Genomic DNA, 18,102 nt, shown 5'->3' with positions numbered 1-18,102 from the left:
CTAAAGTGCTACTAAGGAACTACTAGTGATCTGGACCATTATTTTAAAGTGAAAAACACCTTAACCACTCAGTAATTACTAAGTAATTTAATAAGTTATTTAACATATTTTATATCTGACACATACATTTGTGTGAGGCACTAGTGATATTTTACCAGACACTGTAATATGCGGTATGCGGTTTTGTGCTTAACACAATATAAATGCAGTCGATGCCTTCATTAAGGATGTGAATGTCAAGAGAAACTGACACAAACTAGAGCTCATAATTGTGAACTAATTCAATCACTTCCTAATTATTAAAATTTTTTAATTAATTATTTGTATTATTATTCTATGTTTTTGTTTGAAATAAACAGAGAACATCCATCCTCTGGTAAGAGTAGTAGTCACAATTTCAACCTGTAGCCGACTTATTTGGGGGATATCATATTCATAAATTAGTTTCCACAAAGAACCCAATTGTTCACTTTTAAGACATTACTGTTGTGATTAGCAATTAATTGGTTATTCTTTATTAATTGATCATAGTTCGCAAGTAGTTCTCAATGAGGATATATTTTTTTTAGTAATGATTCACTTTAAAATGTTAATAATTAAGAAGTGATGCTGACAAGCTCATGAATTAGTTCACAATTATGAACTCTGCTTCGTGTCAGTTCAATGTATCCCACTCCAAAAGACCTACTGGTAAAATATCACTAGTTAGTATTAAGTTAAGTGTTAATGTAGTACTATCTATTACTTCCTGCATAGATACTTGTTAACAACGGACCATTATTCTAAAGTGTTACCAATGTTCTAGAGCGTCTTTTAAGTAGTGAACATCAGCATGTCCTCATCATCAGCATATGCAGAAATCTTAATAGGCTGAAAATCTAGTTCAGCAAATCTTAAACCTGTTAACTGGCTTCTTAGTTTACATAACAGAGGCTCAATGACTATAGCTGTAGAGTTGACCTGAAAGAGGACAACCTTGCCTAATGCCTCTATATTAACAGGAACACTGAGACCACCAACCATTTTTATCATACATGTGGCCTGATTATAGAGAAGCTTAATCATAGAAATTAATTTGTCTCCAAAACCAAAAGTCTTTAACGTTTCAAAAAGAAAATTGTGGTCAACTCAGTCAAAAGCCTTTTTTGGTCTAATGACAGAAAGCCAAGGTTAATATTATTGTTAAGAGCAAAGTCATAAATATCTCGCACTAAATGTAAATGATCTCAAATAGATCTTCCTTTTACACAGTATGATTGATCTTTATGAATGATTGTATGTAACACATTATTTAGTCTATTTGACAAACATTTAGACAAAATGTTATATTCGGAACACAAAATTGCTACCGGCCTCCAGTTTTTTAAGAGGGTTAAGTCTCCCTTTTTTTGATAACAGAGTTAAGACAGCCCGTTGACAACTCACAGGGAGAACACCCTTACTGATACATTCTTTGAGCACTTCAAAATAATCAGGTCCTAATATAGTCCAAAATTTCTTTAAAAAAATCAGAAGACAGTCCATCTATCCCTGATGCTCTTCCTGAAGAGAGACCCTTTACAGCAGCAGTAACCTCTTCAAACTTAAGATCAGCCTCAAAAAGTTGTTATGAAAGTTATGCGTTGAAGTTAAAGTAGGAATACCCTGTAGCAGTTAATTTCTGCTTTGCTCATTAATGGCTTCAGCAGTAAATAAATTAGAATAAAAATCCACAGCGAGCCTGTGCATCACCACAGGATCCGAAGTATCTTGACCATCATTGTCCTTTAAAACGAATATCAGTTTTCCTTGTCCTGCTTTACGCTCCAGGTTAAAAAAATTAGATGTCGGACCATCCATGTCTTTTATTGTTAAAAAACAACTCCTTACAAGAGCCCCTTTAACTTTTTCATTTAAAATAAAACTCAGCTGATTCTTTTTCTCAGTCCACATTCCTTGTAGGTTTACAGCATCATTGACAGTCATACTCTTCTCAATGTCATTTACTTCATTTTCCAGCAACTCTAATGTCTTTTTTAAAACAAAAGAAGAATGGGTTCATATTGCTGACAGAATGTTCTTATATGCACTTTACCGATATCCCACCATTGGATAGCACTTTCGTATAGGCACGTTTCACTCTTCCAAGTTTCCCAGAAGCATTTAAAGTTCTCACAGAAATGTTTATCCTCCAATAGCTCATTGTTAAAATGCCAGTAATAGCTCTTGTGAATCCTGTTCACCAATGTACACTCAACTGTGATGAATTTATGGTCGGACAAAGATGTAGGAATGATAGCTGTATGCACCACCCTATTTTTCACATTATGTGATGCATTAAACCTGTCTAACCGTGCACCAAAAACCCTACCATTATTAATTTTCACCCAAGTGTACTGCTTTGTTAAAAAATTGTGATCTCTCCACACATCTGAACACCTTAGATTTTTCACAACACTGGCCAGACGAGAAGCTGACTGCATGTGAGGTTCTTCACCATTTCTATCACGTGTGAAATCTAAAGTGCAATTCCAATCACCACCTAATATAATAAAGTCCCCATCCTGCTGCTGCTTTAAAAATTGCTCTAGTTTAACAAAAAGTTGTAGTCTATCTGCTCCACTGTTGGGAGCATAGATATTGACAAACAAGAACGAGAGGTTACTAATTTCAGCTCTAACAGCTACCAGTCTTCCTGGCTCTATTTCAGTTTTCATCAGAATTTTAACTTTAAGAGCAGGAGAAAAGAACACAGCCACACCAGCACTAAGATTAGTCCCATGACTAAGCACTCTCTCCCCTTCCCACCACAAACCACAATCAGCTTCATTGTTAAAATGGCTGTGGGTCTCTTGCAAAAAAACAATACTCTGATTCTTTATCCTTATGAGTTCTATCAATAAATTCCTCTTTTTCTCATCCCTCAATCCATTTATGTTTAAGGATCCCACCCACAAGATTTCCATAAAGAAGAGAGAGAGAAAGAGGAAAACAAAGAAAGAAAAAGGAGTTTTTAAAAATCATGATTATTTAGATTTCCCCCTTGCTTTACCTGATTTTCTACCTGATCTTATGGCAGCTAAGTGCTTCTTAAGACGAAAGCGCTTCTGCTGTGACAATTCCTCATAGTTACTTAAGAAACAAACTATTCAATATCTGGAAAAAAAATCTCAACACCAGCTTTTCCTTTAGTTTGGTCAAGAAAATAATTTATTTGATCTAGAGTGTATAAATTCTTATCAACCATTTTTGCAACATCAGGCCATTGCTCATCATCATCTCTTAAACCATCGTCAGTGCACTGTGACAAGTCCTCCATTTCATCAACCATATTTTCCTCTGAACCACCTGCCTCTCCTATAACAATACCCTCACACACATCTTCAGTATCACTTTGAACATCTTTGTCAATAGCAGTACTGCCTCTAGGTTTTTCCACATCGCCAATATTAACATTAAGCTCACTCAGCTCTTGCTGCCCTTTCACTTCATCTGTAACTCCTTTGGCCTGCTCTTGAGATCTCAGTGTTTCTGTGTTATTCGTCTCGGCTCTAGATGTGGATGCTTGTTGTTCATTTTTATGTGGGCATGTGAAGCGCTTATGGCCCAAATCTCCGCATTCAAAACATCTCATGATGTCTGTACTGGCGTATATCATGAATGAGCTCTCTCCGTGAGTAACACGAAAAGAAACTTCCAATGTACGTTCCGGGGAATTCAAAAACATGTAAATCTGCCATCTAAAAGAGAGAACATGTTTTAGCGCGGCATTTTTACATCCTAGGGGAATCGTTTTTACGGGGCTTGTGATCTTACCAAATCTCTGTAGCTCTTTTAGGATGGCCTCATTACTCACAAAGGGTGGAACATTAGAGATGATAACTTTCGTTGCTGGAGCAGATAGCAGGGTTACCGGAACAAACATTTCTTTCACCCATGTTCCGCTCAGAGTCAACTCGTTAACCAGCGGCTCAGGTTTTAAAAACACAACCACAGCTTTGTTCATCCGCGAGGTGGAAACGATATTCTCAAAGCCAACTTTTTGTCCAATGATCAGGAGCATTTCCTCCACTGTCACCCCAGGGTCCGGTACACACCTGCACCCATTACGGAGCGACAGAGTTGGTGCTCCTTGCACTTGAACAGATGCCATACCAGCAACTTTAAGTCGTGCGTATGGGGAAAAAACAACTCTCACACTACACTATCTACACTATATTTCGCAAGGGGAAAAATCAATATTTATGTAAAAAGGTAATAAGAATAAGGAAAAAAAGTGAAAGATCACATTCACTCAACAACGCTCTCAAACACGTGCTCAGCTCCAGCTCCACCTCGCACTCCCAGCATGCACCAGAGAGAGAGAGAGAGAGAGAGGGTGTTAAAGATGGAAAGGACAGCCAAAGGGTTTATCACACCATCCTTATTAGTGTCTGCATCAAGAGTCATATGAAAAGAGAAATAACGACTAAAGAAGGAAGGAGAAAAGCTAAAGGGGAAGGTTAAGACAGCCCGGGCAATGATATAAACCACTGTCACCTTCTATCTTTTGATAGTTTCCCATTAATATTGAATTTAATTTAATTCAAAACACTTGTAATATACCAAAGGGGGGATGTGCAGGTTGCAGCTAAATTTTTCCTAACCTGCACTCGCCTTTCTGGTATCTTTAGCTTTTTTATATCTGCAGTGGTTACTTTGAGCAACGTTAATATCAGTCTTCTGAAGCATGAAAAAAATTTAAGCTGCACTCAAAGGGCCCTTTGAAATGGCATCATTTTAGGTGAAAAAAATGGTTATAGCCTGAGGCACTCACTTTACAAGAGTATTCATTGTTAGCCTCCTGTGAATGGGAATATACTACGGCTTTACAGCGCACTTGATCACTACATTGCTGACTTCTAAGAAAGTTCTTATGAAAGCACACATACGAAAAAGCCTGGTGATCATCACAACTACTCACAACCAAATGCCAATAACTGTAATCCTGCCATTTTCAAGACTGAGTTACAGAGTGAAATTATGTGCAAGCAGAGGATCACTAATGGATTTCTTGAAGGAACATACATAGCTTAAACAACTGCACTTTTCCTGGTAAAGAGGGAAGTAAACACAGGCTCAGGTTTAAAAATTATGTACATAAGAGTGGTTTTCACCTATCAACTATGACTTGTTCTCAAAGCCTGACCTGACACTGCATGCATGAAATAAACACTCTACAAAACAAATACTATTTTCTAAATCTAGCAGATTCATGGGTGACCATTATCTTACTGTTCTGATTCAAATTTAATATGCAAATAAATAATAAAAAAAAAGGGAAAATAAACAGAGTACTTGCATGTTGTTGTTGTTGCTGTTCTTCACACATTGGTGACATACCTTTACTGCAGGCTATATGCTTCACACAAGGGCAAAAAGTACAGTTTATGGCATGTATGTCTTTAAGCACATGCACATTTTTTTTTTTTTACAAATCTGATTTATGGGATAACCTGTGATGCTTATGTCTAAGCTAAAGCTTTTTGTTAACCATAGGTCTTGTTAGCCTTCTCATTATCATGTTCAAACAGTGCCAGGCAGAAAGGCTCTTAAAGTACTAACTTAAGTTACACCATCCACACGGAATCCACATGGAATCCATTGAACTGAACATTGAAAACCAACTTGATCTCATGATAATTCGTATGTATTTTACCTAACATGTGGTTCTATAAAATGTACATTTACTTACGTTCTTACAGGCACTAAAACGTACAATACTGACATATTTTCAACATCTAAACGTACAAATACTTATGTATTTTCAGCATTTAAATGTACAAAATTGAAATATTGACGACACCTAAAAATGAATCCTTATGAATGGTAGGTTAAGGTTTGGGGGTAGGTTAAGGGGTCTAAAAATCTAAATTGCGTATTAATAAAATTATAAAAATGCATATTCGCTGTAAAATGGGTAGGTTTAGGTTTGGAGATAGGTTAAGGGGTCTAAAAATCTAAATCGCTTATTGATAAAATTATAAAAATGCATTGATACGAATATCTTAATGATATAAAAGATACGTAAATATTTGTACATTTTTTTAGCTAAAAATACGTAGCAATTTGTACGTTTTAAACGTTGAAATACGTCTAAATTTTACGTTTTAGCATTAATAAAAACGTACAAAAATGTACGTTTTGTGCTTGTAAATTTTACGTATTAATACCTACGTATAAACATGTGACCAGGCTATGATAACACACTGCTTAAGAACCCCCGCCCCCCCCCACCCAAATCTTACTTAAAATATTTGTCTTTGTCTTCTTTTTAAAAATGTGATTGATTGGAGCTTGTCTAATCTCAACTGATAAAAGTTTTGAGATTTTTGGTACATAATGTCCCAAAAAAAGAAAAATACTCTCATGATTTACTTACCCTCGTGCGTCCCAGATGTATATGACTTTCTTTCTTCCGTGGAACACAGAGATTTTAACAAAATCCATCTCTGTGAGTCCATATACAAAGCAGGTGGATGGGTACCTCAAAGTTGACACTTCAAAAACCCCGGTAAATGAACACAACGGTAGTCTGTATGACTCCAGTTGATGAATCAGTGTCTTCTGAAGCGAAACAACAGGTGTGTGAAAGAAAAATATTAATATTTTAACTTTAAACTATGAACTATTGCTTCTGGAAAACTGTCAGCACGTTGTGAACCTTGATAAAAGTGTGTGAGAAATTATGTGTAAAGCAGCTTAGGTTGCAATGTTGACAAGTCTGTGGTTTTCCCGCGGAATTGTGCTACTTTTATAATGCTGTCACAGGTTGTTTTTTTAGTCAAGCGAAACCCAATTTTGATAGCCATTTTCCCCCGGAATGTGAATGGGCTCATTTTGAGTACCATTTGTGCTGGTTTTGTGCAGACCTGGCAACCCAATCGAGTGGAAGCACAGATGACCGTCACTTCTCACAAGGGTTTCAAAACTTGATCACGCTTCACATTTCTAATTTCTCATTTGTTTTGGAGCATCTGCTAAATCATTAACTGTTATGACTTAAAGTACAATTCGTACAAGGCCAGCTGTTCCTTGTCACAATAATTCCAAAATAGAGATTCCATCTTGTGCCAAATAAAAAAAAGTCAGACAGCCTCGGGAATGCGCTTTGGAATTCTATTATATGGTTTTGGAAACCATTTCAGGGTTTCAGGACTCGTCATGTCCATATTAGTTTTAATTTTCAGAATGGGTAAAGCGGGGAAAAGTGGAACATCTACAGAGGTTTTATTGGGATCTCACACTCCGCAGCTTAACCTTAACTTTCGGCAGGAAGCAAGCCAGCCGCCGTGTTTCAATATATCAAAACCACAGGGCCTGAATTTGTGCTTATAAATTAGGCTTAATAAAGCAAAGCTTCACTGCTCTGTTTTTTTTTTTTTTTCAGCTGATGAGAGAATCAACTGTGCCATCAACCACAGCTGCCCTTCTGAATAACATTAATGTTCCACAGGAATGATTTCGTGAGGACGGTGACACTAGAGCGGCGAGACCACCGATGTGACACTATGATAAAAGGGCCGAGAGAACAGACACCATGCCGTTATGAGTCTGAAATACCATGACATTCTACAGCGGGACAACTGAAGAAGCCGTAAGAGAGTAATTGATCCAATTACTGAGGTACTCTTGGGTAGCTATATATCTGCATACGAGATACAAAAGGTTACAATAGTGGAAATGATAGCGTGATTATGACAAAGATGCACATCATGTGTCTTTCACGAGCAGCCAAGCCTGAAAACAGTTCTTTGCTTTCAACCATAAGCTATGTTTGCGAGTTCTCTGTGTGCTCAGGTTCCATCGCTAGACATCTGTGGATGCACTGTTGTTTCTTCTGCCACCACTAGCTCCAGTCAGGGGAGTGGCTTGCTTGGCATCCAAAGATAGCTCTGAATGGGCCAAGCCCTCAGGCTCTCAGTCCCTGCCTGACTGCCTGAAAGTCACTGTGAATTATGCATCATATTTCTGAGATTGTTGTTCTGCCACCACTAGCACCAGTCAGGGGAGCGACTTGCTGGGCATCCAAAGATAGCACTGAATGGACCAAGCCCTCAGGCTCTCAGTCCCTGCCTTGACTGCCTGAAAGTCACTGTGAATTATGCATCATATTTCTGAGATTTGCCCTTCTCCTCTATGCAAAAATAACAGTGGAGAGTGCTTAGAGGCAGACCTACACAATGTTCAGTGAAAAGTAGAGACACAAAGAAAGAGGTTTTGAAGACAAGAAAAAATGATGAGCAGAAGCAAAGTAGTCGAAGTGTGTGCGTGTGCACATATATGGTCACAAGGACACAAGATCATGTTTTCCAAAGATAATGTGGTGGATTTTTAAAATGAGGATGCTATGTGGCCCTATAATAATAATAATAATAATAACAATAATTTGTTTTTCAGACTTGCATTTGCGTTTGTAATTTGTTATTTTGTTTTCAGAATTGTGATTTGTTTTGCACTTCTCGGCCACCATAGAGCTGAGCTGTAAAAAAAAAAATTCTGTTAGAAGAGCGCAAGAAAAAAGCCTGGCCTTATTTAAGAAGACAGCTAATTTGTTTTGGCCTCTTAAAGTCATGCTTGGGTCACTTAGGCAAGCATGGAATCCAGACAGCATCATTAAAAAATCATGTGTTTTGTTGCAGAAAAGAAATGCACATTCATTGTCTTGCTCAAAAACCATTCCTCTAAAACGTGGACTACTAGAACAATGAGTACCACAGGCTTTGAATATCTTTACCACAAAATAACTGCCATGATTATGCTTCGAAAACATTGTGATTGTTAATTGCAAAGCAGTGTGTGAGGGGATTCAATGAGAGTTCCCTTGAATACTTAAATCTATTAAAATGACTGCTCAAAGGGAAATGTATGGATCCAGCAGAGCGTACATACTATTACTATCCTCTGATGAGTATACACACATTCTTGCCTGCATAATATAAAAAGCTATTTCCCTGTCGACAGCATGTGAGTATACTAGTATGGATGTGTTTTTATCTTGCCGTCGGGATGGAGCTGGTGCTCCTCTTGCTGGGTGAAGTATGTGCCGTTCCCTGAGGCCGAGCGGTCCTGAAAGCATATTCTTTCATCCAGGGCCATCCTTCAGGCTTCCAGAAGAGGAAAATCATCTAGTTAATGCCAGGATGAAATCCTTCCGCACATGAAACATGAATTTTCTGAATGTTTGGGGGATGCCTTGCATCCCAGCTGCATCAAAAGACAGAGGAGAAATGCTGCTTCTGAGGGCTGAAAGGAAATTTTGCATGCCTGTAGGGACCACATTACATTATATATATATATATATATATATATATATATATATAAAGAAGACCGGGGCTAGTTGTCACATTTTTACTCCAGTGAGTTTTCCCAGATTATTTATGTATTTATTTATTAATATTTCACACACACACACACACACACACACACACACACACACACACACACACACACACACACACACAAGAAAAAAAAAAGTCAGACCAGTCAGAATCAAGTAGGCTATTGCATAGATGTAATAAGATATAATAAAACATGAAATAAAGCAGCCAATTAAAGACTTTTAAACAAATCGAACAATTAATAAAACCGTACAAAGGCAAAATACCAAACATTTGTAACTTGTGCCACCTTATTCCTGTCCTGACATTTAAAATAAATATCTTTGTCCTAAGAACATAATTCGAACTTTAATTTATATTCTACCTTTATTATACAATATCTGACTGAAAACCTTATATGAGGGCCAAAAATTCCCTTTGTTGTTTTCTTCAGTTACAAGTTGCTTTGGATAAAAGCGTCTGCTAAATAAATAAATGTAGTGTAAATGTAAAATTCATTTAGATGAAAAAGGATTAAAACATCCAGCTCAACTGAAACTGGGTGGGGGGGAATCAATGCAGCCTGTGAAGGTACTCACAAAAAAATGGTGGCCATGGAGAAAAGTATGCTGTCTGACTTTAAAATTATGACTCAAAAACCATGCTGAAGACATAACATGATCTTTCCAGTGTCATGTTATCTAAAGAAAATAGTGCCAGGTGAGTTAATGCCTCAATTTGCCTCATTTGATAGAGGTCAAACCCCTAAATAACAAAAAAGAGCTAAATGGCTCTCGTGGCCCGATTTCGGTTAAATTAGATGTGAAAAACTGACACCGAGCGAAAAACTATATCTTAAGGAATATCAAGCTAACAGGAGATTGCTCTCTAAGCTTAATTTGGAGAGGCCATGGCTGCTATTAGCAGGCAGCTGTGCGGCAGGCCGGGTAGAACATCTCATTACGCGAACACGAATCTTCCACTGCTGAAGAGAGCAACCTTTCCACTCGTTCCACTCCCACATAGTCATGGAGAGGCCCCGAAGGCCACATTCAAAGCCATCGCATTAGATCACTCGCAGGCATAGCACATCAGATTGATAGCACAGAGGCTTGATGTGCTTCAAGTGGCTGCCCATTGGACAGTAAGCCAATTGCATTTACGGTGAGGCAATCGGCCAAAGCGGCCCTCAGCGGAGAAGCGATGCAGAAGCTCTTGCAGTTCAACTGTAGAGACAAGGGGATCAAGCCGGCAATCTTTGTACTTTCCAAGGGGCCTCTGAATATTTGCATTTGTGCACAACAGAAAATACACAGTGATTATCTTCTTCCAGAAACAATCAGGGACAAATATGGTCTGATGACAAGCATCGAAATGGTCTGATGAGCGCTTATCAGGAGACAGACCGTTTGAAATGGACCGCTGGCTAATTGCCATTGTTCTGGAACAGAGCTTTGATCATTGGGCTAAATTGTGGCGACCTCAAGGAAGATTTATTCTGTCAGTATCGCCAAGGCCTTGATTGTTTCTTTTCTCCCAAGTTCTTTTCTTTCTAATAAATTGATTGCAAAACCACAGCATCAAGGATTATGATTGCAGCCTCCTTTCACAATAACTTATGATTAAAACCAGTATGAATTTTAATAATGAGACAAGTCTGTTGGGTGTCGTACCTGTGGGTATACAGAGCACACAGTAGACACCTGCATATTTAGTATCAAAGAAAAGAACCTTCTAATTATACAGATCTTCATTAACACAGAAATCTTGGTACAACCAATCATACCTGAACAACATCCTCCTGAGGTTACAGTAGAAGTTTCAAGACTCTGTAAAAATAAAAAAGGATTTAGAGGACAACAACAAAAAAACAAAAACACCTTTTTAAGACACTCTTAAAAATAAAGGTTCCTACCCTAGTAAAAAGTAATATTTTAAAATATATTGATTTAATTCTAAGTATAGTTCAAATCTATTAACCTATTTACTGACATATCGCTCAACACTTACTCATAAAATAAAAAAAATAAAAAAACTTTAATTGGAGTACTACTTGTGCACAATGCACATTTCTTAATATTAAGCCTAAATGTGTTTTAATGACACAATTGATGAGGATTGTATGACCTTTAAATAATATCAGTCTTTAAATGCAAGATATTTCAAGTGTACCGGAAGTATACTTGCAATAGTTCTACATTAGCAAAATCAAATATACTTCAGTATATCTTTATTTGGAATTCAGCTCTACTTCTGCGCAATTAAAGTGCAAAGATTAGTTGTTTCAATTTAGCAGACTTTTAAGTAAACCGGTTTAGTATATCAAAAGTACAATTGCAGGGTATTTAAGTACATAAATATGTAAATGTATTTGTAGTATACTTGGCATGAAACAAATGTGTTTCAAATACTTTTTAGTATATTTATTTTTCACTAGGGTAGAGTGACGTTTTGCAGAGATTTGGTTCCCCAAATAATCTTTCAGTGAACAGTTCCTAACAGAACCATTATTTTCTTACTGAGAAGAATATGTAATTAATTAGAAGAACTTTTGTCCACTGTAAAGAAGCTTGTGCAGTGGAAAGGTTCTAGGAATGTTAATGGTTCTTCATGGAACCACAGATGCCAATGAAGAATCTTTATTGTTTTAAAGTGTAGAGAAATCAACATTAATATGGCATAATGTGAATTCTGAAGGGGGAAAAAAATGTTACAACCCACCCCATGTACTTTGACAGCAACATTTAGGGATAAGCTGTAGATTTCAAAACAACTTTAATTTGCAGCAGATAAATGTGGAAAATGTATATCAAAGTTAAAGATTAATAGTGCAAACAACAGTGGATTACAAAGTAAAATATGTGACAGCCATCCCCATTCTCTCCTAATAGGGTTTTACCAGTGGGATTAGGAAACATGAGGAGGAAAAACCCTACAAGGGCATTAATCAGTTTGAAAATTTATTTTCATATAAAAAGACACTCTATGAAAACAGTAGAGGACTACTTTGTACAATCTTATGTATAAAAAACCTAAATGGTGCAAGGAGGATTCTCTGTGATAGCCATCTTCTTTAGCCAGTGGGATTGTGTGTGCTGGCAGGGGGAGGATCCAAAAGTTTCAAACAGGTCAAGCCATGAAGAATCAGGAAATCCAAGCAAACATCTTCAATCTTCAATACATCCACACTCAGCTGATCATCCTCCTCACAATGCACATATTCAAAATACATATCTCATAAATTGTATGTGACTGTAAGGCCATTCTCAAGATTTTTTTTTTTTCCTTTTTTAAAGAGCAATACATAAATCTGTTCAAAACATAGTTAGTTTAGTGGGATTCTGGAGTGTAATTCTCCAGCTTCAATAAGTAGGACTCTGTAAACATCTATGAAAAACCCAACACTCATATACAGATACGGAAATAGAGTGGAACGACAAAATGTTGAAACAGTCGATGGCTGCATCAGACAAAAGAGCAACAAAAACAAAACAGGCACTGTAAATAAAGCAGGGTTTGCGTACAGCTGCGTGGTTGCGAACTCTATAACTAAAATAGTCAAATCACCTGTGTGATTTATCATACTGATCTTTCAAGTCAAGGTTACAGTTCCCTCACTTCCTTTCACCAAATCTTTTATCTAAAGTCCAAACATTCCAAATTTTAAAATTCGTATTATAAACATTTAGTTCCGGTCCTCAAATTTGACTGGCCTGTGTTCCAAGAGTGCTATACAGTACAGCTGGCTTTGTACTGTTCCAGTTTTTGTATCCTGGCCTTCTTTAGGAATTAATTTCATTAGTGGAAAAAAAAAAAAGGTAAAATTTTGTCAGAAAGAAAACTTCTTGTTTACTGAACTGTTAAAAGCAATATCACAAACACACTACAGTACTGAATATCAGTCGAACAGCACTCTTGATTATGCAATATTGCCTTTCCCAAATACGAGAGTAATATTCAGTCTTTCTTGACTGCGGATGAGAAGGGAGACGAAAAACTAGTTTTAATTGCTATGGTGGTTTGGAGATATATTTCATGGGGACGAGGCAGCACCTGTTCCCCATTAGAGCAGATTACTTGCAAAGGTTGAAATGGCATGCTCTAGTCTTGCCATCTGTGCCTATATGATATGCTGACTTCAGGGATCTTTTTGAGGAGATTAAATTTGTGCCAAGTAAGAAAATGTCAGGACAAATCGTTATTCCCCCCAAGATAATTACCACACCTCTCTCTTCCTCGTTCGCCCTCTCGGTCTCGCTTTCCAAGTCTCCATGTGGAGTTACATCAGCCAACACAACTAATGAACGGGTTATAAAGAGAAGCGGGTTAGCAAAGATGACCTCTGCAGTCTGCTTAGCATTAAGCCAACTGTCAAACTCCACAGTCGAAGTGCAGAAATAAATCCAAATCAATTCAGGATGACTGGTTGAGTCACTGGTTTTCAAATGAAAACATCACAAAGAACTACTTTTTGCAAGAGCAGACATGTAGCACAATATTAAGATGGAGAGCAAATGTGGAAACTTAGCAGCACCTTTGTGTTGGTTCAAAATGGAAACGTTCTCAGCTGGAAGTGTGTCTCTTACTGGATAAGCCCATTCTGGAACACCAAAGCTTCTTATGACTGGAATGTGGATTCTTTTGCTTGTTTTGTGTAAGATGGAACAAAGATGCTTCCCTGGTGTGAACGAATGCAAATTTGACAATAAATCGCACATACTGTATAGCACAATTATTTCTGTCAAGCATTTTGAAAAACTTAAAACACAATCACACAGCGGTATGACCTACTTTCGCCCATAAAATGATACCTGAAGTTTAGGTATATAAAAAAAAACATTTAGAAAATAAAATAAAAAGATGGACAAGCATTCTAAATAAAATAATATAAAAAGCATGTAAGTACAGTACACCTGATGCAGAGGAAAAAAAAGCAGAGGATGGCACATATTAATGAATACTTTCAAAACTTCCCCTCCCTCTTCCCCGAAAAACAAAGCAAGAAAAAGGGAAACTGAACTTGAATCATCCAAGGAATGAGAAGACAGAAAGGAGGAAAAAAACCCTAAGGGGTTATTAAACTGTGTGCGAATCATCAGTATTGATTTTTTGTTGTTGTTCCTCTATAAAAAGAAGGGTGCAGAAATATTATTTTTTAAATTCCCAAATCATCAAACAGGAGAAAGACATTTCAGAAACAGTTTGTTAAATGTTTTTTTTTTTTTACCATACTCTCCAGGCCCCACTCTTTCATTTAATGTCTCTCTGTGAAAATATAGAATAGAGCACTCTTCATCTCTGGTCTGTCCTCACACCTGTAAACAAGTACAGAATCCTTTAGAACACGTCTTGCTGAAGATCACCGACAGCGTGAGTGCGTAAGAGGGTTTAGTTGTCTCTCAGTTTGTTGTAGGTGTGTGTTCTCTTCACACTTCAGTCTGGAAGTCTCCTTCGGATGTGTCAGGTGTGTTGGCGGAGCATGTGTCCCAGAGTTTGCTGCGTAACTCCAGTCTGTCCTTATGTTCGCTGGAGCCACATGTCTGCTCAGGGGTCATGGTCTTAAAGCTGTCCCAGGATCGCTGGTCATCTGTGGTGGACTTGTCCTGAATATGCACATACACAGACGAAAATTCTAATTAAAATTAAAACCAGAGCATAAACGCTGATTACCTCCTTTAACCTCAACCATTCTCTGACAAAAAAGTGTCCCTGCTGAAACACCAGGTTAGGCTGGTTTTAGGTAGTCATCCAGCCTGGCCATAGCAGGCTGGTTTTAGAGGCGTTTGACCACTATTTTAGCTGGTCAGGCTGGTCTTAGCTGGAACAACCAGCTAAAACCAGCTTGGCCAGGCTGGGAGCCAGCTAAAGCCAGCTACTTCCAGCTTAAACCAGCCAACCAGCTTAGGATAGTAAGCCTAATTTCAAAAACTTTATTCCCAGGACCCAAATATGTACAGTTATCATCTGATAAAACATTTTTTTATGTATTTATTTTTATTACAGTGGTGGTGGTTAACCATAAGTTATATAGACTACTGTTCAAAATATATTTTTATTTTATTAATATTAAGTATTTAATATAAACCAATACTTATATTCAGCAAGGATGCATTAGATTAATTAACAGTTACAGTAAAGACTTATAATGCTATAGATTTTTTCTATTTCAAATAAATGCTGTTCCTTTGAACTTTCTATTTATTAAAGAATCCTTAAAAAATAAATAATTAAATTAAGCAGCTCAACTGTTTTCAACATTGGTTGAATATTACAATAAATATTACAAATATAAAACATGAACAAAAAAAAAAACGATATAATAATAAATATACTATATACACTTATTCACACTACATACACATTTGGGGTTAGCCACCACTACTATAACAAAAACAATACATTTATTTTAATTTTACAGTGCTATAACAATATCACTCTTATCTACAGTATTCTGGCAGAAACCATCACTACCATGGTCATTTTTAAACATGCAAAGAGCATCATAAGACTGAAAAACAACATTTTATCTCATCTGGAACGTGACTAATGAAAATGTGCTCAGGCATTTGTAATTCGCATTTAATGTGCCTGAATGCACGTTTCAACAGCAGCATAAAGACTAAATGGCCTTATAGTCTTGCTACATTACGACTTGTCTATACAACATATGGAGCAACCCACTCGTCGGCATTAGTGGTGGTCTGTGCTGCGTTTTATGCCCGGCTATTCCAGGTGTTCATTACTTCAGATGGCCAGAACACATACACTCTCCATCCCATTGAGGCTAATGGTGTATCCTACAGCTATACGGCCTCTTAATGGTAGGTAAATTGCATTATACAGTAGGGGCAGATTAATCTAATCACAGAGAGGCTGGGGCAATATGAGGTTGGGATTGTAGGAATATAAAAAAATTGAGAGCCATACCGCTCGAAGGGGATCTGTTGAGACCTCACAAATTTATCTTGCATTTCCCCTCCTCTCAAATCTATTCCCAGCTTCCCCAAAAATGAGATGTATGAACCTGCATATTTTGAAACGTTTGAGGCGATCAATTACAGGATTGCTGTCGGCTCCCCCTCAGCTCAAACGCCTGCTGATTGCATGTGTGACGGATTGGGGAGTTTGGGGAAACCCCATGTAAATGACTCGTCTGAGGTATGACTGAGAATAAGTTTCTCTGCCTTCCTCTTGTTCGTGAGTGTTTGTAAAGGGGGAGGCTTAAACTAAAGTTGTGTGGGTGGGTTTGCTGGTTACCATGGAAATGGAAAAATTAACACAGACACAAACACACATATACACACTAAACTCACACATGCACATTACGACAATATTTCGAGTAGAGAGCAAACTGGACATCTTTTCTTTTGGCTCTCATTCACAACCTAAATAAATAAATAAATCTGAGTTTGTAGGCTCATGTAAGCAAGTTTCCGTCCACAAGGGGGCGATAGCAGCCTGATTATAATTCACCCAATGTAACAGGCTGACAGTTGGCAAAATGGATACAAAAAGCATAATCTGGCAGCCAATTTGCATGCTAAACGCTGAAGAAGGAACATTTTGTCGAGCAGAAGTGTTGTTAATGCCGAAGAGGGGCCCAACTTTATTCCTAAGAGAATGCTAACGCGATTGTGCTGCTCTTGCGTATTTCCTTTCCCCTCCATCTCTCTTCCTCCCGATCGCTTCGCTCCCAACAACCCTCCTTCACTTCCTCTAGCTTTCTCCATCTCTCCTTGTCAGGCCTTTTCTACTTACACTCGAAGAATTCTTTTCACCTCCGGCAGACGAAATGCTCCATCGCTTTTCCCTCTGTTGCAATAAAAATGAGGATGGGAGGAAAGAAAAATAAAGGAAGAGAGACACAGAGAGAGAGAGATAGAGAGAGAGAGAGAGAGACAGGCAGAGCGAGAGAGTGAAAGAGAGAAAAGGAGGGGGATCACAGTCACTGAACATGTCTGGGGGGAAGCGATGCTTGTTTGAATTTTTGTTACCTTGATGGAGGAGTCTATGGATTCAATTTTGGAGGCAAGTGCACTCCCTTCCTCCATATTTATTTTGCACAAAGACAGACAGAGACAACTTAAACGGCTACAGCACTATGCTCAAGAGAGGCGACTGCTAACTTCAGCATATATGAACCACATCGAGCATGTCTGTATTGAAACACTGCAGTAGAGGAAGAGGAAACTTAGCACTGCATGCTAAAGAGAAGGCAATTCTGTGATGATTTGGAGGAAAGATGGACATGGAGACATAAACTCTGTATTAAAACCTGCTGCCTACCATCTAAGGCAGCATGCTAACTGAAACAGAACCTTATGAGTGATCTTTGAACTGCTGTATACAGTATAACTCTGCGGTGACTTAGCATGTTGCTAAAATAGCTAATCTGAAATAGACTGAACATTTCAGTGTCAAATTAAGTATATTTATAATTTTCTTTTTCTTTTGACTCCATCCGCGATTTTGGATACATTTTTCTTTAGCATTTTAACGGTGCTAAGCTAACACCACAATAAAATTGTTTATATTGAATTTATACTGTATTTTTCTTGACTCCATTATTTTGGATACATTTTGGTATTTTAACATGTTGCTAAGCTAACAATTGAATATAATAGCTAATTTGAAGATTCAACTATTTTTGGTCAATGCCTTTCAGTACTGAAAATATTTATAAAATAAACTAATAAACTAATTATTTTGGATACAATTTAGCATTTTAACATGTTGCTGTGCTAACAACACATTATAATATTAT

The 18,102-nt window shown here is 37.5% G+C and overlaps 1 protein-coding gene and 1 long non-coding RNA gene across 4 annotated transcripts in view; both read right to left on the bottom strand.

Annotated features, from left to right (window-relative positions):
• The window catches only part of LOC107670015 (uncharacterized), a 718,471-nt gene that overhangs the window by 373,959 nt on the left and 326,410 nt on the right, over window positions 1-18,102 (bottom strand). The window lies entirely within an intron of this gene.
• The window catches only part of LOC107669951 (adhesion G protein-coupled receptor B2-like), a 303,770-nt gene continuing 297,991 nt past the window's right edge, over window positions 12,324-18,102 (bottom strand). For 2 of the 3 annotated variants that reach the window (XM_016462388.1, XM_016462399.1), the window contains 2 exons: window positions 17,097-17,150; window positions 12,324-14,941 (listed from right to left, as the gene is read on the bottom strand). In XM_016462388.1, the coding sequence (XP_016317874.1) occupies window positions 14,765-14,941; window positions 17,097-17,150 (231 nt within the window). In that variant the 3' untranslated portion in view covers window positions 12,324-14,764. The remainder of the gene's footprint in view (window positions 14,942-17,096; window positions 17,151-18,102) is intronic. The other variant, XM_016462397.1, reaches the window with a different exon arrangement.

The sequence above is a fragment of the Sinocyclocheilus anshuiensis genome, unplaced genomic scaffold, assembly GCF_001515605.1.
Source record: "Sinocyclocheilus anshuiensis isolate Anshui unplaced genomic scaffold, SAMN03320099.WGS_v1.1 scaffold253, whole genome shotgun sequence".
Lineage (NCBI taxonomy): Eukaryota > Metazoa > Chordata > Actinopteri > Cypriniformes > Cyprinidae > Sinocyclocheilus > Sinocyclocheilus anshuiensis.
Note: the sequence above shows the minus strand (reverse complement) of the source record. Positions and strands in the feature narration are given on the sequence as shown.